Source organism: Aspergillus eucalypticola (genome assembly GCF_003184535.1).
Source record: "Aspergillus eucalypticola CBS 122712 chromosome Unknown BO83scaffold_22, whole genome shotgun sequence".
Lineage (NCBI taxonomy): Eukaryota > Fungi > Ascomycota > Eurotiomycetes > Eurotiales > Aspergillaceae > Aspergillus > Aspergillus eucalypticola.
In genome coordinates, this window is record NW_020290296.1 from 555075 (window position 1) to 583056 (window position 27982).

General features: G+C 47.7%; 8 protein-coding genes and 3 non-coding genes across 11 annotated transcripts; 3 read left to right on the forward strand and 8 right to left on the reverse strand.

The window, feature by feature from the left end:
* Positions 1-1986: 1986 nt before the first annotated feature.
* On the reverse strand, positions 1987-3497 carry BO83DRAFT_401180 (uncharacterized protein; the record flags this gene model as incomplete). The annotated part of the gene is given in 10 exon segments (XM_025533444.1): positions 1987-2050; positions 2081-2124; positions 2208-2405; positions 2463-2588; positions 2608-2643; positions 2672-2752; positions 2776-2962; positions 3031-3148; positions 3203-3287; positions 3435-3497. The coding sequence occupies 10 exon segments, from the start codon at positions 3495-3497 to the stop codon at positions 1987-1989; spliced, it is 1002 nt and encodes a 333-aa protein (XP_025385582.1).
* Positions 3498-4048: 551 nt separating this feature from the next.
* BO83DRAFT_101688 (glycerol-3-phosphate dehydrogenase GUT2) lies at positions 4049-6757 on the reverse strand. Its single transcript, XM_025525864.1, has 5 exons — positions 6740-6757; positions 6072-6620; positions 5730-5989; positions 4331-5659; positions 4049-4270 (listed from the first exon to the last, which is right to left on the reverse strand). The coding sequence occupies exons 2-5, from the start codon at positions 6509-6511 to the stop codon at positions 4185-4187; spliced, it is 2115 nt and encodes a 704-aa protein (XP_025385583.1). The 5' UTR covers positions 6512-6620; positions 6740-6757; the 3' UTR covers positions 4049-4184.
* Positions 6758-9867: 3110 nt separating this feature from the next.
* BO83DRAFT_380687 (cytochrome P450 phenylacetate hydroxylase) lies at positions 9868-12219 on the forward strand. The gene is made up of 4 exons (XM_025531810.1): positions 9868-10422; positions 10518-11275; positions 11337-11455; positions 11521-12219. The coding sequence occupies exons 1-4, from the start codon at positions 10054-10056 to the stop codon at positions 11826-11828; spliced, it is 1554 nt and encodes a 517-aa protein (XP_025385584.1). The 5' UTR covers positions 9868-10053; the 3' UTR covers positions 11829-12219.
* On the reverse strand, positions 12220-13565 carry BO83DRAFT_380688 (uncharacterized protein). The gene has a single exon (XM_025531811.1). It carries the CDS (start codon positions 13067-13069, stop codon positions 12665-12667), a length of 405 nt encoding a protein of 134 aa, XP_025385585.1. The 5' UTR covers positions 13070-13565; the 3' UTR covers positions 12220-12664.
* A 1924-nt stretch (positions 13566-15489) lies between these two features.
* On the reverse strand, positions 15490-15561 carry BO83DRAFT_t202. Its single transcript has one exon. It is a non-coding gene; the product is annotated as a tRNA-Ala (tRNA).
* Positions 15562-15788: 227 nt separating this feature from the next.
* On the reverse strand, positions 15789-15860 carry BO83DRAFT_t201. The gene has a single exon. It is a non-coding gene; the product is annotated as a tRNA-Ala (tRNA).
* Positions 15861-17009: 1149 nt separating this feature from the next.
* On the forward strand, positions 17010-17081 carry BO83DRAFT_t200. The gene has a single exon. It is a non-coding gene; the product is annotated as a tRNA-Ala (tRNA).
* Positions 17082-18107: 1026 nt separating this feature from the next.
* On the reverse strand, positions 18108-18851 carry BO83DRAFT_101865 (DASH complex subunit DAD2). The gene is made up of 3 exons (XM_025525865.1): positions 18526-18851; positions 18405-18464; positions 18108-18347 (listed from the first exon to the last, which is right to left on the reverse strand). The coding sequence occupies exons 1-3, from the start codon at positions 18770-18772 to the stop codon at positions 18211-18213; spliced, it is 444 nt and encodes a 147-aa protein (XP_025385586.1). The 5' UTR covers positions 18773-18851; the 3' UTR covers positions 18108-18210.
* A 331-nt stretch (positions 18852-19182) lies between these two features.
* Positions 19183-21646, forward strand: BO83DRAFT_419320 (shugoshin family protein; the record flags this gene model as incomplete). The annotated part of the gene is made up of 4 exons (XM_025534877.1): positions 19183-19368; positions 19430-19865; positions 19917-20455; positions 20499-21646. The coding sequence occupies exons 1-4, from the start codon at positions 19311-19313 to the stop codon at positions 21644-21646; spliced, it is 2181 nt and encodes a 726-aa protein (XP_025385587.1). The 5' UTR covers positions 19183-19310.
* A 519-nt stretch (positions 21647-22165) lies between these two features.
* BO83DRAFT_391337 (PPP1R11/YPI1 family protein) lies at positions 22166-22745 on the reverse strand (the record flags this gene model as incomplete). Its single annotated transcript, XM_025532895.1, has 2 exons — positions 22166-22461; positions 22514-22745. 2 exons carry the CDS (start codon positions 22743-22745, stop codon positions 22166-22168), a joined length of 528 nt encoding a protein of 175 aa, XP_025385588.1.
* Positions 22746-23198: 453 nt separating this feature from the next.
* BO83DRAFT_343346 (exportin CRM1) lies at positions 23199-27750 on the reverse strand. The gene is made up of 11 exons (XM_025528690.1): positions 27344-27750; positions 27228-27257; positions 27092-27164; positions 26965-27036; positions 26202-26914; positions 25384-26155; positions 24865-25335; positions 24521-24750; positions 24073-24451; positions 23849-24020; positions 23199-23778 (listed from the first exon to the last, which is right to left on the reverse strand). The coding sequence occupies exons 1-11, from the start codon at positions 27407-27409 to the stop codon at positions 23538-23540; spliced, it is 3219 nt and encodes a 1072-aa protein (XP_025385589.1). The 5' UTR covers positions 27410-27750; the 3' UTR covers positions 23199-23537.
* Positions 27751-27982: the final 232 nt, after the last annotated feature.

Sequence of the window (27982 nt, forward strand, 5' to 3'; positions counted from 1 at the left end):
GGAGTAGCCATTCCCAGGCTACTTTCGGGTGTACATTTAACAGCTTGCTCCTGGGGAGGAAGGAGGATGAGGAAAGGAGTTTGGGTGAGGGGGGAAGAAATAGAAATAAAAGCAAGGCACGTCTGCACTTTTACCACCACCAAGTCTTGACGCGGAAAGCGGAAAAAGAGATTTGTCGTTGGGAAACGGACTCTTCCGGAGGGCATTTAGTTTACTTTACGTACCTTTGTTAACATGACACTAAGAGGCTCCCGCGTACGATAGCCATGCAGCTACACCTTAGATCCGCTGTAGTTCTGCACGAGGCCATAAGCATGAAAAGCCCTCACTACTGCACCTGAGCGCCAATGGTTTGCTAAAGGAAACTTATATACAAATTAGTAGGTACAGTAGTAATAAGGTAGTCATATAGAACATACTTTGTACTAAATGTTCTAAAGTTAGTAAGAAGTATGGGTGAATATTACATAGCGAGACCTGGTAACGAAATATACGCATGACTAGAAGTAGAATCGAAGATGGAAAGTTGATGAACACGGAGAATACTATGCAACAATTAATTGCTTCTAACAGCTTAACTGGTAATGATGACGGTCCCTCCAAACTCTTTCAGGTTTTTCCCTTTTCCCTCACTCAAATTCAGCCCATGACCTCCTCTGGGGCGGGTTTTGGGTTTCCCTTGGCGCCCGCCCCCTCTTCCCCCCGGTCAAGTACCACACACTACAGTTATGCACTATACCACCCCCGGTAAGTGGGGGCGGGGAGAGGGGGGTAAGCGGCCAACTGGGAAAAGAATTACAGAAATTGGCCGTAAATTGAACAAAAGAAATAAAATTAAACCCGAAATATAAATAAAATCTAAACGAATCGAGGAACTCCCGCTGTCCGGGTTGCATCCCAATCGGGCTCCCGCGCGGACATGGTTCCGCAGGCCTTGTTATTGGGTGAATGGGCACCAGTGGATTTCCGCGATCCGGTTACTTACGAGTAACTGGCTAACAGTATAAATTAGTCTGTACCTTGGATGATTGTACTTACTAGCAACCTAGTGTTGCGTAGTACCGGAAGTGCCTCTTGCTCTCCTTGACTGAATAAGAGCTACTACTAGCTGGTTCCTATTAGGTCCCGAGCGGCTACCAACTACAGCATACCTGGGTATCACATGTGGGTGGTTGCATCCTCAGCGGCTAAATGAATGGTAATACAAGCTAGGTGTACCTAGTGTACGTGTTCGCTCTTAATTATCAACAATGCCGGTAGTACTGGCTCAGGCACCATACGTAACGTAGCCAGGGCCCTACGCGCGAGAGAAACTAGCTATAAATATCTGCCTACCATACGTGCTATGGAGCCCGCTTATGATATTGTCTAGCAGTATCTACCTATATACATGCTATGCGCCCACGTCAATCGTTCAAGAATAAGCCGCCTATCCCCGCAGAACGAATCATGGGTATGTCCCGGACATCTTGCGTACATAGGTGCAGACACGATAGCTTTGCCAGCAGAAAGTCCCTGAGCAACTTACTGCTAGGCAGGAAAGGCACCACCAAGAACCTCCGAGTGGGCCTAACAATAAATGTTTACCAAAGGGGCAAACGGGCAGAAGCAAGTAAGAATCTGGTAATGTGGAAAGGTAATCGCAGGCACACAAGTCTAGTCTCTGTCCTAGCAGACTGGAATGATGTTTGCACGCTTGCCCGGCGCTACCCTTCATAGTCCGGCACTTTATGAATAAGATACACGGCTTCCAATACCTTCCTTATCTTGTTCTGATGCAAGGCGGCATGCTTCTGGCCTTGCCGTGACTGATTGACCTAGTTTCCCAAGCAGTAGTCATGAATTATCTGCACAGGAGAACCTCCTTCGAACGGCGTTTTCACTGAGATTGCTTTGGACAGATCTGATAGATGAGTACACCCCAACTATACACTCGACACCGGTTAGTCGGTAAGCAGTGACAACTGTAGATCCAGCTTACAATAACTAGCCCGATGATGACATGATGCAATTAAAGCCTATCAGCATTGTCTGTTTCCAGCTGGAAGGCCTCCCAGGTACATTGAGGTAAAGCTAGAACACGCCTGGAAGACTGAACGTAAACCAGCTGGCAATCAACGAGCTCTGCAGGATAGGGATCAGCTGCTTTTGTGCCCAAGGGGGTATATTTCTTTTTTCGTTATTTCCCATTTGTCCCAAGAACTTACCGTAAGCCCCAAGATATCGTTGAAAACCGGTATGCTTTCCGCTACTACCCAGGCCAAAAACCATAGCGTCGCGCATACAGCGACCCATAGGGATATTGCACCGAAGGAACGTGAGTGCATGGCATTCCTGCCGTGAAACATCCGCAAGTATATCGATTTTACCGCGACATGGGCGTTGACGACACCTGCTATCACGATCTGACCTATGCGATCAGCTGAACGACAAGGGAGCACGGCTTTGGTTGGGCTGCCTACCGTTGGGATTGCGATACCATATGCTATCTTCTTGGAAAGTGGACTGACTGAATTGAGGGACGGGGAAGCAATATCCTTTTCAACCAATACATATAATACGATAGCCGTCACTATGTAGAGCGTCACCTCACTCACTTGCAATAACGCTAGTGCCCTTGGGGTGGTCCTTCACATCCCGGAGCTCTGAAAAAGAAGGCAAAGAAGGCAACATGTCCAGCATACGCAAACACAACGTTTGCAATTGCAACCATTATGTCGTGAAAAGTAGGCGGTAATGATTCTGGATAGGGCTTGTCTTGTTAAGAGATGCTACAACCATGCTAACCAAAACTGCTCCGAGGACACTAGCAAAGCTGATTGACGATAGAAATGACAGGCTTTCGAGACGTCGTGGAATGGTGAAGACGATCGAAAGCAATCCTCCAGCCACGGAAAATAGAACTGTACAGCCCGAGTAGCCGGTGAGAACGCTCACCATGATAGAGAATGTCAGTATATGGCTAGCAATTATGAATATGAAGAAGATAAGCTGAGCAGCGCCCAGGATTCGAAGCCAGTCCTTCCCCACAGTATGCTTCCGGCATCAGCCATGCTATGTGTCTGAGCATAGCGACGCTTGAACTCCCCAATGACTAGTCCTGTGTAAGTCGTCAGTACCCCGACGCCAATGATAACGGCAATTTCCACTGCGGAAATTTAGCTTGTGCAGGAATCATGGCTAGTTTCTCGGCTAAGGAAACCGTACGGGAAAAGACCCAGTATAGCTAGCACTTTGGGGAGAGTCAGAATTCCAAGAGAGATGGTCTCTGCTATCATGACTGGTATCTTTAGGACTCCATGTTGTAACATGCATGTTTCAATCGAGATTACTCACTCATTCCAGCCTGCCTGGAGGCTAATTAGCTCCTAGTGGCTAGTAGTTCTCAGAGACCCGTAGCGCACTCACCACCAAGTCAATGTCTTGTACTTCACCTCCAGCCCGGTCTCGTCTCCGAAAAGATCCTCTCCCTCACAGTTACTGTGTGGCTGGGACATTCTAGTAGGACGGTCGCTCTCTGCCTTCCAGAATTCTGGACTATTCTCACACGGCCATGAGGTCGCAACCCCGGAACGCCTCTGAAAAAAGTGCCATGTCATGATTCGGTGAGTGTACAGTATGGACTGTGACAAAGAGGTTAATATGTAATACCCTGGCGAAAGCCTCAAACGACGTTCAATAACCGTACGTTCGTTGCAGGAAATCTGAACTTTTAAGCACTATTGCAATCTAGGGTAGAAGAAGGCTCATTCCCTGAGAAAAGTGGATAGAAATAAACTTGTCGAGCAGGCGTTCCTTCCACGACCAGTCCGCATTCATGAACTTGCCCGATCTGTTTCCTTCTGTTGTTAAATGTTTACCACCACATGCATTGAGTGCTCAAGGCTTGACCATAACGTGGTTGAAATCTTAGGCCTAGATGGTATATATCTCCTCTATCTGACATGTTTCAGATTATCTCACTATATGATCCCACTTACTCCAAGGCAGGCCGAGTACATACATTATAGTATTGCCCGTCGGCGCCATTCTTAGGTATAGAGAAGCCGAGACATATCACCACTTTGGTTGAGAGAAAATTAAACGAGGAAAATCTTTAACCAGACCCATCATACATTATGGAATCAAAGTGATACATCGAAAATATTTATACATATGGCAATACTCTATAGCTCAAGACACTTCTATTTGTTTGCCGGGGACTCGGGGTGTATCAGCTTGTTGGAATCTGACGAGGGGATGTCACTACTGAGCACATCCGCTGGGGGATCTAAAAGTTCATTAGTCAGGTCTGTCGCGAATGAGCTGTTCTAGTGCAGGTCCTACTCACCGGACCGAGCAAAGGCCTTTCTTTGTGCGATATCCAGATCCTTTACTCTACCACCCTCGACATCCTCTCGCGTCATGCTCAGGAAAGCCTTTGGCAGACCCATAGAAGATAGAAACTGGACGCTTTCCTTCCATTCAGATTCTTTCCGGTTCTTATCCCACTTAAGCTCCTCACCCATGAGATCGATGATGTTAGGAAGGGCTTCGAGGGCTGCTTCGGCGTTCAAAAATGCCAACCGGGTTCTGCGAGCAATGACATCGGTGGCAGTCTGTGCATATTCGTGGCGCACAGCATACCTGATTTCACCATCAACGAAGGGGTATAGCCTGGAGATGCGTTGGCCGCGGACAGGGAAGCGAGCATTTGTGGGGGAAGACAAAGCCGCAACCTGCCAGGCTCGGTCACCGTATGATTCCGTTAAATGCTTAGCCACATCCACCTCGAGTCCGAAATGCTGAATGAGATTGATGAAAAGGGTTTTGGAGAAGCCGTGGGCACCAATCAAGCGGACCTGGTGGGTTTGGCAAGATCCGTCAAGGACAGCACCGTCGGAGACCAAGCCACTGCCGCCAACACCACTGATATCCGGAGCGCCGGTGACACCGCGAGCCTTCAAGCCGAACACATCGATGGCCTCATCCACCGCCTCTTCAGCCATCTGCCGGTAAGTGGTCCACTTGCCACCAGCACAGGTCAGGAGTCCGGAGGGAGAGACAGTAATGAGATGGTTGCGGACCAGAGCCTCGGAACTCTTCACCTTAGGGTCACGCACCAACGGGCGAATTCCAGCCCAGGCAGCAAGAACATCACTCCGCTCAATATTGATGTCTGGAGCCAAGTAATTGCGGACTTCGGAGATGATCCAATTGATATCCTTCTCAGAAGGCTGGGGCTGAGGGGTGATCTCGGTCGGCTGATCCGTTGTACCAGCAATGGTGTTCCCTTGCCAGGGAAGGAAGAAAATCACACGGCCGTCCGACGTGGATGGGTCAATAAGGCCCATATTTGAAGGGCTGTAATAGCCAGGTAAGATCACATGAACACCTGAGCTAGGGGCTACGATCTCCTTGATGCCGGGTTCGTCCATCTTTCTGATCGAGTCGGTAAAGGGGCCAGTTGCGTTTATGATACCTTTTGCCTTGATCGTGAACTCCTCCGCCTCTTGTCCATCTCTTCCGGGGATAAGATCCTTGACACGAGCGCCGTTCAGCTTCCCAGAGGAGTCCTTTTCCAGGCCAGTAACTTGCATGTGATTGACAACAGTGGCTCCGTACAACGCAGCTGTCATCGCCAGCGAAACATTCATTCGAGAGTCGTTGTGGGCACCATCTAGTAGACGCACCGTTAACGAGGGGTCATCTAAACGACGGGGGTAGGGTGGGGCAAAGAGACTGCATACCATAGTATACCATGGCTCCAAACAGGTTGTCCTTCCTTAACATAGGGAAGGCATCGATGGCCTTGCTCTTGGTGAGAAAGTAGGAGCTCTCGATGCCTTCAGACCCAGCCAAGTAGTCATAGAACTTTGTTCCCGCCCAGAAATAGGGTGCCTGCCACCATTTCTGTAGCGGGACCATGATAGGAAGCCAGCTAGACAGATGAGGGGCTGTGTTCAAAAAATACTTTCGCTCTCTCAGAGCCTCCTTGACTAGCTTGTACCTAAGGTAGAACGAGAGGCATTCAGTATATCACGGTCGGCACGCAAACAAGAGATCGGAGAGGGGCGGGGGGGAAAACTCACTGGTTGTAATCCAACTCCCAAACAGCCTTTTCCAGGTAACGAACACCACCGTGAACGAGTTTTGTGCTCTTGCTGCTCGTTCCGGCGCTGAAGTCGTCCCGCTCAACAATGGCAACCTTCAACCCTCGTGTGGCAGCATCAAGGGCAATTCCCGATCCAGTGGCACCACCGCCAATGACAAGCAGATCATACTCTTCGGAGTTGCTTCCACCGGAAGAGCGCTTTAAGTCTTGGATTTGCTCGAGGCGGGATTTAATATTGGGAAAGCTCGGAGGCACGAGCTTGCCTTCATGGTAGCCCGGCGGCGGAACCGCGGGGGCTTCTGAACCAGGGATATTGCGGGGACGGTAGGAGATGTAGAGAACTCCGGCTCCTGTGGCAGCCGCCAGCGATGTATAGAGCAGAGGTCGCAGAATCCTACGAGACTGGCGGGAGGCCATTGTACCCAGGGGATTGAATGTTCAGAGCAAATAGGATCTGGCGAGCTAGAGCGAATTGGTGAATTGATGGTACTAGAGGGTGGGTTCCCTATAGCGCGTGCTGTATGTTCTATACTCAAAAAAAGCTCTGCACACACGCGCACACACCAAAAGTCAGCCGGATATGGACTCGAGAACTGCGGTGTAACCGATACGCAACAAGGTAGGCGGAGAATTGGAGCGGCATACCTTCCACGGAAAATGTTTTGACTTGTGAGTGTCAATTGGGGGGGAGGGCAAAAGAGAGATAAAGAAGAGGAACACGGGACACTTGCCCGAGGAAAAGTGGTAAGTGTAGAATCGGAGAAGGGGAGGAAAGAAACGGATTAGAATACTATACGTATATACTGACGTACGTATGAAGAGGAAGGCAATGAGGCAGGTACGAGTCGAGAGGAAGAATGGGGAATGGGAAAGGGATTTCGTGAGGAACGAGGAGAGTGAAGAAGAGAGAGGAGAGGGCGAGGTTAAGGATGCGAGGGATGTAGGAATGCCGGATCAGCTGCCAAGTTCGAATGGTTTCTTGTACGGGGGAAAGGAATGGGAATGAATTAGTATTTACATACTCTACAGGCCTAATTCAGGGCCGGGTAACCTTCCACCTTTTGAAATTTGGGGGAGGCTGCGTCATGAGCTCAATCCGGGAAGGAGCTGGATTGGAAGGAGAAAATAATGGGGGCGGGTCGCTATGACGGTGTCGCAGCGTCAATCAGGAATGTCCCACCAATCAGCATCTCGGCAGCCCCGGGCGTGGATGGGCCTGATCACTGATTTGCCTGCCGCGCCCGAACTCCGGAACCGCATGTGACCAGAAAAGATTTTGTCTCTTCTGTAAATGTTCCCTTGGGGGGAAAGGGACCGATCCACTTGGGTCTTTTTATGGCTTCCAGACTCGCGGTCTATCAGGTTTTACCATATCTAGATAGTCCTTACTATTGTCAACATCCACCTTGTCCCTATTTCTTTCTTTATCCTCCTTCCCCCCCTCCTCCCCTTAGTTGACCTACTCCCCTTTTTTTCCTCCCTCTTCTCCATAGTTTAAAATTGCGGAGGGCGGAGTAGCTATCAGTTGATTCTTTAAGAATTTTAATTTTAGATCGTTTATTGATTTCTTGTTTATTCACTTATTGCAATGTATACTTTTTTTTGTGGTAAAAGCAGAAATGAAAAGAATAGATAAGAAGAAAGGAATTGGCCTTGGGTTACTAATGGAGCACCTACCTAGGAACGGGATATCAGGATTAGTACAATCATTCGCAGTGCGGACTACCTATCTAGGTAAGTCAAACTAGTGTTTTTGGAAATCACGCGACCTATCCACGTTTTCATTGCGGATCTTCCGTCTATTCTAGGATACCTAGACCTGTCTAAAGTCTTCTGTCTGGCACAATGATCATCCCTGGTTGGATCTCAACGCTTATATGTGTACAATACATACAGTAGGTGCCACATAACATAACGGCATATATACCAACTACCTGCTAGTTATTGCTTCGTACTTCAAAACGGAAGTGGGGGAGAAGGATAATATCAATTAATGCATATAAAATTTGATCGTGCTAACTGCTCACTTGGCTTATTATCTATACAGTGTTTCTCTTTATGCGATGCTTTCTACAATACTAAGACAGGAAAGGGGGAGTGAAGGAGTGAATGATAATGATCATTCATCGTTGTCTAAGTACAGCAGTCAACAAAGAAAGGTTTAAGTGTCCTTGTTTGTCGGGGTTCAATTTCTCCACTTGCCCAGCCCAGCCCAGACCCTGAGCGGGTATAGACTGAATACATACTGTACATATACTCATAACATACTTTGATAGTTATCTATTGGACTTTGTAGTTAACTAACATTGAAGTATTATGTAATCAAGTATACTTTTTAGATTGATGTACTGTGGACAACTGGGAATAGATTGGTAGCGTCGCCGGTGGTCACACACTCCCCACCTGAATGGCGTAATCCCTAATATTGTGGTGGACGCGCTCGGGTAAGTAGGCACTTTGGAGATGAATGCGCTTCCCTCGCTTTTCCATGGAAGCAAGCGGGACTTGATTTCTTGGTTGGGGGTTGTACATAAACTAGATATATTTCACCGGCTATGCGAGTGCGAGTCCCACCGCCCTACGTCAACCTTCCCAGGACTTGACGGTGTCTAAACTGCGTACCCGACTAGATCAGTCTTGTACTGTGACCATGCTTCCCCTTCCATCCAGCTTTTCGTGTCGATCATGATAGAATCCTCCGCTCCGCTACCCCTCTTCCAAATCTTTTTGGTGGAGCGCGCAGTGATTCAATGCGACCGGTCAGCCAGTTTACCAACCCCAACATCCACCTGGTTTTCCCGATCGGCTTGGAGAGTGGGTCAAAAGGCCGTCGCATTTGTCTGTGCATGAGTAGAAAGTAGATAGACTAGTAGTAGTAGACTACTAGATATCTCACACCCACTGCATTTATTTTTGTCTCCGCAAATAACTCCCGCTGCCAAGGAGGACTCATGCAGTCTAGTCTTCAATAGACCCTGTCCCTTCTTCATCGGTCAGTAGCAACTCCGTGCTCAAAGCCACGCCATCAATCATCCGGTAATCCAGTTAATTTCTCCTTTCTTCTGAAGCACATGACAGTACTCATATCAACCTATACTTTTTTCCTTTTTTACTTTTCTCTTTTTTTTTTTTTTCTTGGCATCTATTTGCCTCTATCTCCACAAGAATCGGACATCATTTTTTGTCCGATTCTTGTGGAGATAGAGGCAAATAGATGCGAGCATTAGAGAAGAAAGCAGCCAATGAGAGTAGAAAAGGAAAAGTGAAGAAAGGGGTGAGGGAAGAAGAGAAGGAAGATATACTAACTCATATCCTCAAACCTACAATTGATAAGAAGTAGTAGTTTATTCAGTCAAAACACTGTCCTCTCATGTTATGAAATGAACTTGTACAAGACCATAAACGACAAAACAATGGCTTGGGAATGCTAGGCCGCCCACTGCGTGGCGGTACATTCTGCTTTATATGGACAAGTATAATCACGGCCAACCTCCGATATCAAAGTTAAGTAATAACTAGTAGTAAGCTACTAGTAAATATCTACCGCCGTTGGTACAAAGCAAGGCCAGATCTATGCCTAAACTACCATGGCAGCAACCGAGGTCCATGTCCTAAGGGATATAGAGTATATCGAGCGTATTGACCTTGAGAAGCGGAAACGTTCCGGCTGCGGAATCTTCTCGGTTGCTTCCACTCCTCCCCTGACCCCCACCCCCAGGTTTTTGGACACCGGAACCTGGGGTAGAATCAAGTTCCAAGCTAGCACTGTCCCTCACCTCCTGGTGACGGAAATGTTCCTTCCTGTGAGAGGGAAGGGATGGCGACTCCGGGACGTATCACATGTGCACCAGGGCATATGATGCTGCGTTATATTCAGTCGACCTGCCCAGCGTCAGCTTAACATCTTCCTTATCTACTTGGCTACTATATCACCAAGCAAGAAACACGGTTCGTCCATCATGGCCGTCGCAGCAGTTCTTTTATTCCTGCAGCAAAGCATTCTCGAATCTCCGTTGCGGTCATTGGCTGTAACCGCCGTCATTGTCCCAATTGTCTATATTATCATTAACGAATTTATTCGAGCTTCCGCCCGAGTACCTGGTCTTAAAGGCCCCCGTGGTCTTCCTCTGATCGGAAACCTTGCTCAAATCCGAAAAAATGCCGCCGAACAATATCGCATATGGTCTAAAACGCACGGCCCCGTTTATCAAATCCAGCTGGGAAATATCCCAGTTGTTGTCGTGAATTCGGCGGCGGCAGCAAAAGTTCTTTTTGGACACAATGCACAAGCTCTGAGTTCAAGACCGGAATTCTATACTTTCCACAAGGTAAGCTCCAGGCAGCATGCTTCCCTAGGCTTTCTCTATTGTTGCCTCCATTTCTTTCCTTTGTCAGTGGGTTATAGCTCACCTTCATGCATCAGATTGTATCAAATACTGCTGGCACAACAATCGGGACTTCCCCATATAGTGAGTCACTTAAGAGACGCAGAAAAGGTGCCGCTTCAGCCCTCAATCGTCCTTCGGTAGAATCATACATCTCGCACCTAGATGTCGAGTCCAGATCTTTCGTGGATGAGCTCTACAGTTATGGAAATGGTGGCGAAAAACCAGTGGATCCTATGCCAATGATCCAGCGTCTAAGCTTGAGTTTATCCTTGACTCTCAATTGGGGCGTACGTGTGGCCTCTCAAGAAGAAGACCTATTTGCCGAGATCACCCACGTCGAGGAAGAGATCAGCAAGTTCAGAAGCACCACTGGCAACCTGCAGGACTACATTCCTCTTTTACGACTGAACCCCTTCAATAGCAACTCAAAAGTTGCCAAAGAAATGAGGGATCGACGTGATCGGTATCTCACCGCTCTAAACCGAGACTTGGATGACCGCATGGAGAAAGGCATTCATAAACCATGCATCCAGGCAAACGTTATTCTCGACAAAGAGGCAAAACTGAACTCCGAAGAGCTCATATCAATCAGCTTGACCATGCTTTCTGGAGGTCTCGACACAGTCACGACCCTTGTGGCTTGGAGTATTGGCCTTCTTTCCCAGCGGCCTGATATCCAGGAGAAGGCCGCAAACGCGATACAAGATATGTATGGGCATGACCAGCCCTTGTGCGATCCAATGGATGATCAGAAATGTGCCTACGTTGCAGCCCTGGTTAGAGAATGCCTAAGGTACAGCTTGAGAACTGGACCCCAAGCTCAGAGTTCCGGTACGCTAAGTGGTTATATATAGGTATTTTACAGTCCTTCGTCTCGCGCTTCCCCGAACTTCGATCAGAGACGTGGTGTACAATGGAATAGTGATCCCTAAGGGCACAGTATTCTTCTTGAACTCCTGGGCCTGCAACATGGGTAGGTTGTCGCTCGATGAACTATCGGAATACTTTGCAGTTATCGGCTAATGCATCATCACGTAGACCCCGAAGTCTGGAGCGACCCCGAGGAGTTTCGGCCAGAAAGATGGCTCGAGCAACCAGACGCTCCTCTTTTCACCTATGGCATGGGCTATCGCATGTGCGCTGGCTCACTACTCGCGAACCGTGAACTCTATCTTGTCTTCATGCGCACACTAAATGGTTTCCGAATCGAGCCACTTGGTGAGACTGACTGGCATCCTGTTCGGGGCAATTCAGACCCTACAAGTCTCGTGGCAATCCCGCAAAGGTATAAGGTCCGATTCGTTCCAAGAGATGAAAAAGCACTCGCGACAGCACTGGGCCGATAATTGGCAAATCTGATTTATGGTCTGTATTGGGAGGGTGAAGCGAAGAACTGATGTTGTGTATGATCTTTATACTGGACGGAAGCTGGGTATGGTAATTAGCTTGTGCCTCTGAACCTCAGTACATTACGAAGGGGAGAATGCTCATCTCAGTGGAGATGCTAGGAACATCAGTCGGGCTTGATTATTCTATAGCGAACCCCTATGTCCGGGCATTTCCTTCAACCCCTCCGAATTGTGGACCATGTAGGATTGTAGCTTAGCAATACTCCTGTTGGAGTCATCGCAGATTATGCTTGATGTCGTCGCCATACGCGTGCGATGACAGCTTACAATTATTGCAATTGAAGGACTTAAAACCGGGCTTCTGCTCCGATCTGCCGCGGATCGGCACCTTGATGCTATTGTATTACTTTCATTCCTGGTCCCACTTACTTTCCATCACTGTCTCCCCTATGTACTTTCCTCCTCTGGCCCATCCCACCCCTTGCCCGTCATTGCTTATTCCCTCTCCCACTACCTTCCCTTCCCTTCCATGCCTGACTGATTCCTGTGATTCTTCACGCCGAATTCCACACTGCAGGCTTATTTGGGTATGCATGTTGCCCAGGATGGCCTGATGGCATAATTAATGCTGGGTATATAGCTCTCGTAATAAAAAAGATATGACAATCAATGAACGGTTCTCTTGGGAATGGGAGGTGATACTGGATTAGGCTGCTGAATTGCGAGGGGTCCGTGGGTTTTGTCCACAATAGCCACCAATGCTTCGATACAATGGTGCTCATGGAGAATAGATCTCGGGAATAGATGTCTATGTGGGCTGTAATCATACGGCGCTAAGATGCGAAACGTCTTTTCAGGTCACGGACGTGGTCGAAGCTGCATGCATAATCCCGTAACTCGTTTTTGAATTGACTTGCTACCACGAAGGACCGTGATGAGCTGCTCTTGACCGACGACAGTGATGTCTGCGAAGAAGATGGCGATAGTACCCTTTTGGGGTATTGGGAACCAGGTGATCCCGCTGGCGCCGTTCCCATTGTTGCAAAAGATCCGGTCACAGAACGCCCAGCTTGGCTGGGGGCCCTAGTTGGTTGTGGACACACGATCGCATGAGGTGCTGTCGCCTCCTTCGAGGCGGTATCCAGCTCAGCCAGCCTGCAGGCTTGGGAGCAATATGGTTCCCCTAGGGTCTGACGGTCACAAGCAAGGCAGAAGTCAAGCGACCATTCAGTTGCCATATTGGCTGGTCCTCACAAAGAGGCAACAGAAGGGGATGGCGTTGGGGACAAGGTGGAAGAACTTTGTATATATGGGCTGTGGAGTATCAATACAGAATTAGGGACTGTTGTCCCGATGACATGTCACCAAATATGGCGTAATCGAATGCGCTTCGGATAGCGATATTTGAGGGTTGCTAGTCGGCCTGTTGTTCCGTGAATGAGAATGGTTACTACTGCTGATAATGCTTTTTCTTTTTGGTTAGCATTGAGTGACTTCTTCTGTTCGAGTGGGGGAAGAGCGTGAGAAGAGCTAGCAGATTTGATGGAAAATTGGTGTGGAGGTTCATTATATATGAAAAGGTTAAGGCCATCACACCATAATAATCCACATCAGTCTCATTCTTGCGAAACAGGAGGGTCACGCAAGGCCACCCCACTAGCAAAGGGACCTACCCAAGGACGTGAGGGTAGATCAAAGCCGGTGGATCCAGATCTTTGTCAAATGACAACCGATGAGATATCTGAAATGAATGGAAGGGTTATTGTTGTGATGGAATGGGAAGGGATACGGAACGGGTTCTTCATCCAGTGTGTTGTAGCATAGCCTCCGGGTCACCCAATCCGCACAGGGCCAAGTCAGACGTAAATGACGGGGAACTATTTGTGGGGGGACTGGCTTTTACATATAAGTATTTCATATATATATATATATATATATATATATATGGGTAGCTAAATGCCCCAAAGGCGCCAGTGACCAGTGACATGCACACAGCCCCTTTAGGGGAAAGAGGGGGGAGCATGGCCCAATCTCCAAGAAGCACGGCGTTGTAGGGTTTAGAATGTCAATACTAGTCTGTACCCAAAACTTATCCCCAATAGAGCATACCTACATTGAGCTATTACGAAGCATCGTTCAATTCTCGCCCATACTTTTGAAAGTGTTTGGGCTTATCCAGGGGCTTACGGGACAATACCTATGGTCTCTCTTATAAGTCTCTAGTATATCCTAAAATACTAACTAGTATGTGCCACTCACCACTGTATCACAATGTAAATCATTGTAAGCAAGTTACTATATTAACTTGACTACCGCTGCTGCTGCTGATACTGATACTGTAACAAGGTAAGTATTAAGTATTGGCGACTCTCGAGGTACCCGGTACGATCCCTGCCTTCCCTTATGATTATTATTATTATGATCACTATCATGTTTAAGGCAGGCCAAGTGGAGTCAAAAGAGGGGGTGACCGGTGGCTAACCTTTTGCCCCATCCCTTCCTAGTAGTTGCAGTAGTCTACTGCCTATCTTAGCCTAGTTGGCTTTTACCTTCACGGCTGCTGGTGGCCCCAGCGCATTCTAATTCGAGCACCTGCTATAGTCACTGGTCAATCTACACCAAACGGCACTTATGGTTGGACCATCGGATAATACATTCCTTCGAGGTCACTATGGTGGTGGTCATGCTCACAACGTCAGCAGCTCCTCCCACAATTATCCTTGCTGTACAGTAACTGACTAGTATTGCTCCGTGATGGTACTCACTGGTTATGGGAAGAAATTATATCACTCGTATATACATACACCCATAGGATCTTGCTGGGATTGTCACCAGCATTGAGCCGGCCTGCGTATGTCAAGACGTAGGAGTAGCTATACTGTCTTGCCTGTAAACAGTAGGCTACATGAGATATGTATGCCGACAGAGGGTGTCTTGGCGTGGCAGCAGGGAGTCAAATCCATACAACTGCAGACACAACATCATTTCTTGCCTTCTCCGCTCTACCCACCCATTGCGTACAGAGTCTCTGCACATGGCAGCAGCAGGCGTCGAACCTACTTGGTTTATTCAAAACCACCCCGTAGTTTGGCCTTGTGAGAACGAGCTGGAATGTCCTGCGACTCAACCTCCTGGTCACCCCCTTTCCCCCGACCCCAGCCAACACGATGTCTTTTGATCACATCGCAAATCTAAAGAGTACATCAGATGGCATGGCAATGCTAAATATGAAGGTGCCGTGTTCATTTTATCAGTCCACAGTTATTTGAATCATACAAGCAGCAAGTGTATTGATCAATATCCTATTGTTGAGCTGTGTCCTAGAATTAGCCAGGGTAGAGTTTGCCTGCTCTATACGGGCCTGAGAATTTTGTATACTGGTGCCCAGGGACTGTGTACCTTGGAGTCAGGCGATGGATAGATACAGTTCAGACACCAATAGCAACTCCTATCTAATGGGTCTTAAGCCCCAATGGATGTGTAGGAACACACAAGTGTGGGCTTGGTGTCTATGAAGCATTATCCATGTGCCTTCATGCAAAATTTCATCTAGTGTTGATGACTCAAGAGGGCGTGTGTATGCGTCTATACTATACATGGAGAATCACATTCCCATTGTCGATTGATTAACGAGAAGGGGGAAAAAATGTGCAAAAATTGGAGCTGCGGGGAATCGAACCCCGGACCTCTCCCATGCTAAGGGAATATTATACCACTAAACCACAGCCCCATCTTATATATACTCAAGTATAGTTTTACTTATATGACGTACTGTATTTGGCTGCAGAAAGTTATGCATGTTGCAATGATTGTAATCGCAAGACATCATCAACACCTTAGCTGGGCTGTATCCTATCTATCCATATTTTCATATACATGGCCAGTGCATTTATCATTCAACGCGTATACCGCATTCTTACGGAACACCAAAATATATAACATAAAAATACCAAAAAATGGAGTTGCGGGGAATCGAACCCCGGACCTCTCCCATGCTAAGGGAATATTATACCACTAAACCACAACCCCTTTATAGTGTACTTTGTAAAATGAAAGGCTATATAGTCCACCAAGCCTGTACGCATCGCGGTAGATCACTAGATATTGATAAATATTCTTGCAAACCTTAGCCCAACCCCAGAAACGTGGATGGTCTCGGTTGCAATCAGCAACATCCATCAACTACCTAGTCACTTATGGGATAAATCAGGTGATGTCTTATGGTACAGTCTCCTGCCACGGTTTCCTATGGTTTCCGGGAAGTGGCCAGTTGGGTATTCAAGCAATTGACCGTTAGGAATCAAGAACTACCTTATCAATTACCTTTATACATTCACACCGCCTAGTTCTGGCAGGCAGTGTGATGTATGTGATAGGGTCAGGTACCTCTCTTTGAGGACCTCTACCTAGTACCTAGGTCTGCCTAGATGAATCTATACATGATACGCGTCCCAAGCTCCTGGGCTTGAGGTCCGGGCTTTCCATTGGATGGCCGTGCGGTTGGCTTGTTTGCAGTAACTGGGTCGTCTACTCCTGATGCGCACTCGGGGCAGGTTCTGGGAATGTTGGTTTGGGGTGACATCAAATTGGTGTTTGGTCGGCGATAACGTACTGGCAAGTTCATGGTAGATACATATATATATATACTACGTGTGTCAACAGCGGGCGACACGAGTTACCATATCATACTGCCCGTCCCCTTTAAATGGGAGAAAAGTATACCATGGTACCGAGAAAAAACCCCGAGCAAGAAGAATCTTCCTAGACCACACTGCACTATTTCCAGATATCACGACAAGACGCAACCTAGCAGAGGAATAGACACAAGTACCAGGTATTGCTGTTCACACGCTGGGAAGCTGGTAGACCCACTTGGTAAGCGCAGACAAGGGACTGCCATCGTGTTTTTCTCGATCCTGAAATAAAGCAATGATCGCCCGTGGCAGGAGTCCTACACATCGATGAGAGCTAAGAATGTGTCCAGCTCCAAACCTTCGTGACACCTGCATATATTGAATGGCTTCCGGAGGGCCAAAGCACCGACTAAAACATAACCCGCAGCACAACCCCACAGTACCTGCTTTAGCCCGAACATCTCACTCAGCACATCATTTTGGTACACTTGAAATCAAACCAGAGATGTTGAGTTCTTAGATGTGTTCCGCAAACAACCAATATGGGGTTGTGGTTTAGTGGTATAATATTCCCTTAGCATGGGAGAGGTCCGGGGTTCGATTCCCCGCAACTCCATTTTTTGCGCCAATTTTTTCTTTTCTTTTCTTTTCTTTTCTTTTCTTCTCCCCCCACTCGTAGAGCGCACTGGAATCCGTATCCAAACTGCAAAGTACAATGACCTAGTCCAATAGCAGCAAGAAACCACCATTGTAATATGTTATTCTATCATAACCACGCGGGGTCAAGTTCTCTGAGTAGGTATAATTCGAAGGACACAAGAGATGTCAACGGGATCCCCAAGACTAAAACCTCCAAAATAAAATTGATGTTGTTTGCCTTCGCACACTTTTGATGAACAAACCCGTATCATGCCAGATGTAAGCTGAACATAACAACAGTCTCTACGGTAGGCCCACGGAGAGATGAAATGGACTTGTCTTCTGCCGAGACCAGATGGATGACTCCTTTCTATTAAATCGAGCTCGACAACGCATGCGCGATTCCCAGCAAACTGCTGGGCGTTGATGTAAGTAGCCCACTGGAAGCCATATTTGGCGCCAGACTGATCGACAAAGCCCTTCTAATTCCCTGGACCGTAACCCGTGCTTACCTATCCATCAAGGAGAGAGCCCCTGCTAATCACTCAGAAGAGGAAACAGTCACGGCGGAAATATAAACTGGCATGGAGTATGCGAGAAAAATATCCGTATCATCCCTTGATATGCAGGCTATCCCCAACTGTCCACCGACAGATTAGGCCGACGGACAACTGCCCCTTTAGGCAGAATAACCTATCCTCAGGCACTCTTCTCCTACGCGATATCCCGACAGTCCCAGGAGAGGCTCATTTTGCAACCAGAAAGCAACCCCCTTCCCCCTACCCTGCGCCAGATGCCCGCTACCACAAACAACTGAAACTCTCTGCATCCAATACCGTCGCTTCAGACAATGCCAGAGATGACCAAGAACATCCACGACGTCCAGCGCGTAGTTTTTGATTCCATGTAGGCGGCATCCCGGCCTACTTGTAAATGATACTCCTGTAGACCCCGTTGCTATACTCGACCATGCAGAATACGGCTCACCTTTTAAGCCAATGAGAGTCTGACCTCATTCACAGGCATTGGGTTACCTGCCAAAGGACGTCTGTGGATGCATAATATGCATGTCCCGAGCCAAGAGCCAATATTTTGTACACAGTGATTCACTGGCTAGGAGGCTCTTCCTGCTTTGGGACGGGGATCCGTACCAGGGTAGCAGGCATAGGTGAGCCATTCGGTAGTCTTTTGGTAGTTGAATCTGGCGTGTGTTCCATCGGTGAGTTCAAGTTCGCGGCTTTCGCTTTTTAATTTGATCAGCATCGTTTGAGAGCAAATCTACACCAGAGAGCAAACTTACTCGAGGCCATGCTGATGGCCCGCAGTACATTATCCCAGTTTGCAAGGACACACGCGACAGCTACAGCCAACACGAGAGTCAATCAGGACATACTCCACCATGATATTTCGAATTGACAAACCTTCTGTGCCATCCTTGAGGGTCCCAAGCTTGTCCTGTAAAGCCTGCATCTGCGAGGCCAGTGCTGCACTCATATCACGAAGCTGCCTCAGATTGTCTAGTTCAGCCCTTTTTGCTGCAATGCGGGATGCTAGGACCGAAGACTGTTGCTGTGAGATTGTTGTAGATTGTTGGTTTGGCTGACGAAACGAGGATGTGGCCGAGGATCCGGGAGGGAGCATGGAAGCAGTACGAGACATGTATGCCATGATGTAGAAGATTTGTTGCTACTGGCCGCGGTTTGTAGATGTCTGACCCTATTTGAAATCAATAGAGGCGGGGTATATTAACGGATGGTGAATAGTGAAAGACGCAGGCTGCACAGACTGCACGCTAGTTTGTATAACTGCAGTTGTGGCTTGTAGATCTAGCGAAGAGCTGTATTACACGAGAATGTCGGTTTTTTAAAGGGAGCTGCAGCTAGATGATAAACTGAAAGGTAATTTGTGAATGATTCAATGCGACTAGCTTCTATGATATTATGATGCACCATTTGAGCGGTCGCAGACTGACAGCAATCACACTAGTCCCGATAAGGGCATTTGTCAACAACCAACCCGCGTTTGTCAACTATCACGGGGCCACATCCACCCACTCTTGTTTACTCACCGGTTAATTCGGATAAGGAGGCGAGATACTATCTACAATACGAAATAAGTGTGGATGCTGGCTGCCTTTGCTACTTCTGATATACCTGGTCTCTGGGCGATTGACTGCTAGAGGAATTGACCGCAGTCTTGCCTCCTTATGCCGGGTATGGCTCGCTTAAATGAATCGTCAGCTCCAACAGAGCACATAGAGGCCTGTAAGCACCGCAACCCCTCCCCGCTGGGAATTTACTGAAGCTGACTCTAGCGCCACATTAGTAAAACGACGGTTTGTGCGACAGAATCGTGAGATCGCCCGAGTAAACTCGATACAGTCCCTCCGCATTCGCAGCCTGGAATCTGAAGTCTCTCATCTCCTCTCAGAAAATGTCTCGCTTCGGGAGCAAGTAATAGGTCTTAGCCAGGAGGTAGAGAGATTTGAGGCTGTCCGGCTACTCCAGCATGGTGTTTACGACATCAAGACAAGACTAGACAGCAAGTTGGCGGAGCTGAACAACCTGGTGGCTGACCTTGGCGCACTTCCGCGCACGTTCTACAGCAAATGTGCAGAGAATCCTCGAGATTCGAGCCAACATCGGGCACTGCCGGATTGGAAACCGAAGGCTGCTGATGATGAGCTCAATCATGGGAAAGACGAAGACGGAAGGCTTCCTGTCATCCTGGAAGACAAATATTACCCCAGAAGAACATTAGAGTAAGGAAACGAAACCCCGAGCCTTAAATCTTCAATGCTTACCATGAACAGGCCGCAAGAGCTGCAAGATATCCGATATAACACTGCCGATAATCTGCGATCTCCCACTCCGGAAGAACCTGTAGCCACGCACCCAGACACAGCGGACGACAGCTCCTCTACGAATGATACTTCCGATATCATGAATGCGCAGCAGGCACCAAGACACGTCGAGCACATATCGGACGAGGACGAGGCAGTTTTGCCCCCAACTCTTGAAACCAGGAAAAGAAAAAGGCCCAACTTAGCATCAAAGCAAATGATAAGTCCTAGCATGGATCACGGGGCAACCTCGAAACGAAACATCCCTGAGGCTATCTTTGGCCCAGGAGCCAAGCGCAAATTTTCGGTGCATCACGAAGACACAATAGAATCGTTATCGAGAAATTCCGACGTTCCTCGGACAGGCATGCAGTCACCTTCATCGGTGGGCAACAACGAGCAGTCGCTGTCTTCAGAGGCTGATGATAGCCCATCGAGAGGGAAGGCATCACTTTTGACAGAAGAGGCAATGAGTCACAGGTTGGCAAAACGGAAAGCATTGGAGCATAGTATGTGCTGTGCCGTGCCACCGCAATACTGAGATTTGATCAGCTAATGATGATGTAGGAAGCACGAACATGAATGTGACCAGCCCAACGAAAGCACATACTACAATGGTGCAAGAGAAGCACCAGAAGGGCACATTATCCTCCGTTGACGAAAAGGATGGGCAAGTTGGGTTGTCCCAAACACCCCCCGAAAAAAGCACGGATCTCGAGCAGTCGAGGCAAGAGTTGACGCCTGGACAGTGTCGAATCTATCAGTCCACAGATGAGAAGAAATTTAACGAAAATCCCATGGTTAAATCTGAGCCCAACTCGCAGTCGTCGACGCTACCAGAAACTGAGAGCGGACCAAGGAGTTTGCCTGAGGTGTCCGGCCCAACAAGGCCTTCCAGGCGTCAGAGAGCCATTGTGAGCTATGCGGAGCCAAATTTACGAGACAAGATGAGGCGACCTACGAAGGAATTGATAGCAGCAGTTGGCGATCACCCAAGACGAAGCTCTAGCTCTCTCAATGCACGGCTGGATTCGAACGAGGATGAGGACCTGCGCAAGAATGGGCGATCGAATGGTCGAAGACCGCGGAACTCGGATTCTTCAGGCAAAGAACCTAGATTATCGACGACAGAGGCAGCAGCAGATTCATCCACCCAGCAAATGAACTCGGTATCTCAGAGGAAACGGAAGACTTCTCCGGCAAGCAAGTGCGATATGGCACCTGAAGGCATTCACGAGTCTACAGGGGCATATCCTCATCACTGGGTGGCTGGGAGTAGTAAAGTCGATGAAGTAATGGCCGAAGATGCCAATTGTCAGACGCAGCCGTCACAGATGGTTGGTAATGATGTTACGAGGAACGTCCCCCCTATTGAGTGCAAGGCCAGACCTGCTACAGCTCGGAATTCTAGACGGCATTCCTCGCAGCCCGAGTCATCCAGAAAAAGTGAACTTCAACCAGCAAACAACGGCTCTATAGGCATAGACAGCCGAGATGACTCTCCAGCAGAGGCCCGTGCAGGTAATTCATACTCGACAAGATCCCTTGAAGAATTCGTCAAACCGAGCCTTCCTACACAGAAACCAGAAGCGAGTACTGGAGCAGACTTGTCTACTTCGAGGCTGGCCAATTCAGGACGGACTAAGCGCGGGCAACGTGCCGCGGCTGCTATGGCTAGAAGGAAAAGCATGATGCTGTGAAATATACTTCATTCATAGTTCTTGATAAACGGAGTCTACAATCGGCTCACCCTTTATAATCACAGCATTACCACTTCTTTCTTTGATTGTCCCCTCATCCATTCATTCCCTTTATTCGCTTTCTAGTTCTGTACAAATTCCAGCAAGCCTTCTGAAATATGTCTGATGTCCTGCACCATCTTCAACCACCCAGTAATACTTACGTGTATTGTATAGATAACCTGGGCAAACCCGTCTTGAAAATTCATGCTAGAAGAAGTACTATGAGACATCCGTGCTATCCAAGGATGCTCAGGGGACAGGTAAGAAAAGGCTGACCTTGATAGTCAGTGTGGGTTTCCATTCGAACGATACTGAGAATGCAGATTTGATGGGGCGTATCAATTGATGTCGTTATCGTATTGCATGTGATTAAGATAATTCCTCTCATGGCATATAACAAACACTATTGTGGGAGACCTTAACTGCTGGATACTGAGGATGAATCACAGCGTTAGTCTGCGAAAGATCTCGGATATCTTAACGGCCCTTCGTAGTCTTTGGCATTTTCTCATAGGCATTTGGGCTTGGTTTTCGTTTCGTTTTCTTCGTTCGGTGACTTGATCGGCAGGTTCTTCCTTCTCTGTTCGATGGAGGCCTCTGACCAGAAGAAGCATAGTCTTCTCCCTGCCCTGTGGGCGGGCGGTGTCCCGTCCTTCTATGGCAGGCCGCTTCGCCGTCGCTATCTGTGTCCGAATTAGAAGTACTGGAGTCCGAGGATTCGGACTCGGAGCTACTATCGCCAATAGGTCGGCTTTTGTGATAGATGCAGCACACTGCCATATGTGAGCACAGTTTCGGAAAATCCATTGGCTAGGGAAGGATTACCTTTGGAACTCTTTTTTCCCATTCCTTCGTTATCTATGACATCTTCACTCCAGCGTATACGTCGGGAGGTGCCCTCATTCATTTCGGGCCGGTTAGCAGCAGGCTCATCTGCTGCTCTTAACCTCAGTGTTGCTGGACCTGGAATAGCTGACGAAGTGTTGGTATGCTCCTCTGTCAATTCCAGTTGAGAACTACTTGCTGGCTCAGACGGTATTTGACGAGTCCGAGACATGGTAATAAAATTCAATATTGGCGCAACTCCGTCTGCGGAGAGGCGTCCTGATGCTGTTATGGGACAAAGTTTATTATCGTGGGGGCTAAAGTGTCTCTTGGACCATTAGAGCGTTCAGATAAATGGGGTTTGCTTCTGACGGCGTTGCTTCACAGCAAGAGGCCGGCCTCACACCGCCTTTTCGCTTCTGGTACGCGCTCAACTACTACTGATAGACGTTGGGGTTTACTTGCACAACAATTATTCATGTGTAGAATAATGAATGCTTGATCTTTGTTCTGGATACTACTAGACTACTCCTTAAGTAGAATGGCCTCTTTGTAGTTGAATGGCCATCTCCGAGAGAATATATCTATGTTCCATTACTTCTTGCTCCGTTTTGGAATTTCTACGACCTTGTCACCGCAGCGCCTGGCTACTTTTAAACAGGCTACTGGTCTCTTCTTATATTTTCTTTCATTCTTTTTTTTTTTAATTCCGTTGGGTGGAGAGCTTCAAAAAATTGTCACTGCAAAATGATTGTTGAGGGAAGGCACGAAGGAAGGAGCGGAGGAATATCGCGCTGCGCTCTGGAAGCACCAAGACTGACTTTACATGAGGACCATATGATGAAAGAAACCCAATACGCACTGATAATTTCTTGTTCGTTAACTGGCAATTAGTTCAAACTTAGAGTCCATAACACGACCAGCCATCAAACCAGTCACTTGCCGATAAAGATCTGGGATCATTGCCATGCGCTGTGGTATCGGTAGTTGATAGCGCAACTTCGGAACGCAGTTCCTTGTCCAGTCATAGCTCATCCTCTTGATCCATTTCGGATGGCTTCAAGAGACCACCTACCCTCATTGCTCGGTCTCGTTCAGCGGCTTTAGCATCCCGCAAGGCTTGCTCCCTTTCTTCCGCATACAAGTCTGCGTTATCACCGGAGAACTCCTTCAGTGATATCAAGAAATCACGCAGGTGCGTCTTGAACTTGTTAAAGTCGTCATTGAATGCAAACAAGCCAACAACAAATTGTTTGATTTGGATTCTGGGAAAATATTAGCCAATCATTCGGTTTCCTTGGGCTCATATGCTCCTCATGATCGGGTAGAACGTACTCCTGGAGATTCTTGAAGGCATTTTGTAGGAGATTCGCGACATATTCCTGCAAGAAATCCTTGTTGGATGTCCCTAAGGGTGCCTGCTCAGGAGAATAAATCGGGTTTTGCACTTTGCCAGACTCAATGAAGTAGAACATGCGCGACAATAGCATGGCCTGTGATTTGAACCCTGTTATAATAGACATTAGCACACTTCTGTCTACAGGAACTAGACTACATACCGGCTTTATGATCACTGTCTGTCAGGACAAAGAATACATCCTGCAAGATAGGAATGTAAAACTGTTGGAAGAAAATATTTGAGGTCTGAGCATCAGTGTCGGCCATGTTGTTCATGAGCTCAAGGCACATTGTGAGACCTGTATTCTCGACTTCACGATTGTCGTGTTTGCTGGCCCACATGCAAGAGTCGATGACAAACTTGAATTGCGTAGCATCGAGCTTGAGCAATGCCGGGAAACAGTACAAGTTGATAGCTTGAATCAACTTGAAGAACTGGACACGGTGCTCTGGATAGTCATGGAAGTCTTTGTTGATCATTTCTAGTGTGCATTCAAAGACGCTCTCCATTATCAAGGGGACTTTGTCTTCCATCAGATTCTGGATAGCACATGTCAGCTTCATATCAATCCTGCAAGGCTTCAATGTCATCTAGTGGGGCTGGCGTACGTGTAACTTGTGAATAATCGTTGTCATGACGTTCAAGACCTCCGCCTCGCGCGCGTCAGGGACATTGCGATTGTAGTCGACGAGAACGGCCTCCAGGAGCGGAGGGACCATGTTTGCATTTACCATTTCCAGGTCGTCGGCTTTCTGCACATAGGTGTCGATGAGCTTCAGTATTTCCTTCTTGATCGTCCTTAGACCCCGGACTTTCGGGGTCTTCGTTGCAATGTTGCCTATATACTGGTCAGAAAGCCCTAACAACTGACATGCTCGCTGCATAAGGGGTGAAGTGAAACGGGAATGACGAGAGGTAAGAGTGTGGCGGGGACAGAAGAAGACATCCTTACCATCATGCGCTACAGCGTCACTGATAAGCTGGCTGGAGGCACGGAACATATTGAGCATGTCATGATAAATCCGTCCAAGCTGGGAATAGAAGTAAGTGCCCACAGAGGAACATGCTGCGACATTCGTCTTCATAATATTTCCGATGATTTTTATCGTCTCGCCATCTTGAAGTATAGCGGGGTTCTGGTTTGCCTGCTCTATGATGGCATCCCAGGCTGAGTTAGGCAGGGACATCAAATTTTCGATCAGTCGGTCCTGGAGGCCCTTTTGGCCTTGTGCCGAGATCATGTAGCCACAGGCTTCGTAGAATGTGTGGACCTGCTGAGGAGAAAGATCACAAGTAATTTTCCTCATATTGCGAACGATTTCCTCAATGAATGGTTCGTTCTCCCCCGGTTGAAGCGCAACAAAATGCCGCCTGCATTTATTCGCAATCTTGATGAATGTATCGCAAGCCATGTCCTGAACACCTGGTTTGGGTTAGCTAATGACTTTCCATCTGCAGGGCAGCAACACACCTTCATGAGTCTCATGCATGAACTCGAAAAGCTTGTTCACCACGGTCTTCAAGAATTTCCAGTGCGCTTTCAGGAATCTCGGATACTGTCCGACAATGTACATGATATTACTGGCCACGACGGCTTTGTTGTCCTTTCCACGCTTCATTTCGGTAAGACCAAGGAGATCTTTGATGACGTTGACCAGGAATCGCTTCTCGGTCTCTTCATTCATGGCTCCGGAAATTGAACCAATGGCCCAGCAGAGAGTGTTACAATTGGCCCAGGACCATTCGGACCCGTCAACCTGCTTGGCTAACTTTTCAATCATGATATTCTCTGTGTCGACGACATCCAGATGAGTCAGATAGACCAGGCATTCGCGTATCGTCTTGTAAAGTTGAATGGTGTCACTTTCCTTAACGAATTCGCGAACAATTTCGCCTTCGTCATTTTCAACAATCAAGACTTCCTCAGGGCGCACCATCTTCTCAATCATGACTGTGCGAAGGCTTGATAAAACCTCCTCATACTTGTGTTTCCGGAGAGGATAGTTGGCCAACGTGCTGGGATGCGGTGCACCTCCGTTCGACAGGCCGCTAACACCCATACTCACCAGAGGATTGATATCTGTAATTGGAAGCTGCTGCATCTCTTCGTACAGTTCTTGCACTAGTCTCGTCCAATATTCCAGGCAGATCTTGAAGACTTCCCTGTCGTCAATTTGACTGATACGAATGAGGTAGAAATGGGCGTGGGTGAGGTAGTCACGGTTGGGCAATTTTTCGATCAGCTTGATGAGTTAGCATGAACCTGATTGTTATGCCATGAGAACTCACATTCAGATGAGCGCTAAAAAAGCTAGAAAGAAACAGTGCCAGGTTGAGAACGAACTCTTGGTCCCTCGAGTTGCTCTTAGCATAGGTCTGTTTCAAATCCATGGACAAGGGGATGATTCTTGAAACTGCAGTCAGAGTCTCTGTGAACATATGGACCAGCCTTTCATCGTAATTGTACGGGTTGCCGATTTGTAACCCGCCGATTTCAGTGAGGCACTTGAGTGTGACATTTCTGAACTCAGGAACATCCAGAAACCGCGTCAGCAGGGTGTTTATGATGGGAGTTTCGAAGATATATCCTAAAGGAATCCAGTTCAAGAAACGAAGCAGAGTCTCTAGCGTAGCTTTGACAAGACTTGGCTGGTTCGCCGTGTTCAAGACCTCGGAACATAGCTGGAAAATGGACGAGAACTCCTGCGTCATTGAGGTCTTCAAGTTTCTCGCTTTGACCGAAGTCATTTGATCCTGGGAAAAGTCAAACACTTCTTCGGATAGTAGACGAAGGATCGCCATGTTATTCTCGCAGATGGACAGGCTGGTATGGCAAGACGAGATGATTTCGTTGATAAAAGTTGGCCAGTTATGTGGCCACTCTTGTTTCAGGATGGAAACGAGAACCAGGTTGAGCTTATTAAGAAAGGCTCGCTCATTCCTTAGCTTGTCCTCCGATTTCGAGTTTTCGATGATGAAGTTGACAATAAAATTCCGAATACCTGAGGATGTTAGAATAGTTTGACAATCGAGGTTAGCTTAAAGAAATCACCTAGGCATTGCTCCCTGGGTAAGACCTTCCATCGCGTCATAATCACATCGTCAAGGACCTGGAGAGCAAGATCTGATTCTATCAGCGCACAGCCGTCTGCAGCATAGAGTGAGGCATCGTCTCGCACATTTTGTCTGTGGGTATGTTGATTCTTGGAGAATATTTCCCACAATTAACCAAGCATCCGGATTTTGCTTGAACTGGTCGCCGGGAACAAGTCAGAGCTAGATGAATGATATGTGCTATGCAATTCGGTCACTCACCTCCGTCAGGGTCTGCTGAGCTTGCTTTTGCTGTGAGTCGCATACCAGGTCAGTTCACATCCCAATTATGAGGACACACATTAAAAGTCATAAGCGCCCAGCTCCTTGCGACATACCAGATCTCCCTTGCCCTCATAGAAGGCCCGGACTGTGTTGTCCAACTCTTGTATGGAAACAGACATTCCGCTCCAGAAGTTGACAGTACTGTACGCTGCGCTCCTCGGCCTTCAATAGACGATTCAAGCAAGCGAGGTCTAGATGAAGACTCAGTAGGGTCTAGAGAAGGCCGTAGATACGAGACGGCGTAGCAAGAAAGAATAGGTTGGCAGAATATATGGCGGGGTAAGAGGCTTCCTTGGAGGGGTTCGTCGGAGGTAGGGTGAGCTTGGAGCAAACTCCTGCCTGAAGATGCAGCAGCCTTGGAGAAGCAGCTGGTAAAGTGGGGTACGGTGGCTGTAATTTATGATGAGAGTTCTGGCTCTGGGATATGGATAATTCTGGAAAAAAACAATGCGTACTACGGAGTACTGGCGGTGAGAACAGCGCGTCTCTCGGATTGTTGGCGCTATTCTATCGGGCCGGTGCGATGTATCTCCAGTTAGCCTTAGTCATCAATTAGAGCTCTGACCTATAGCTAGTTAGTAAGTTATAAGTAAATACAGTAAGTAGTTAACTACCGGATTTGTAGTACTAGCTATGGAATTAGAGACCTAGACTATGGGGTACCTATTCCTTTCATTACTAGGTTTACACAA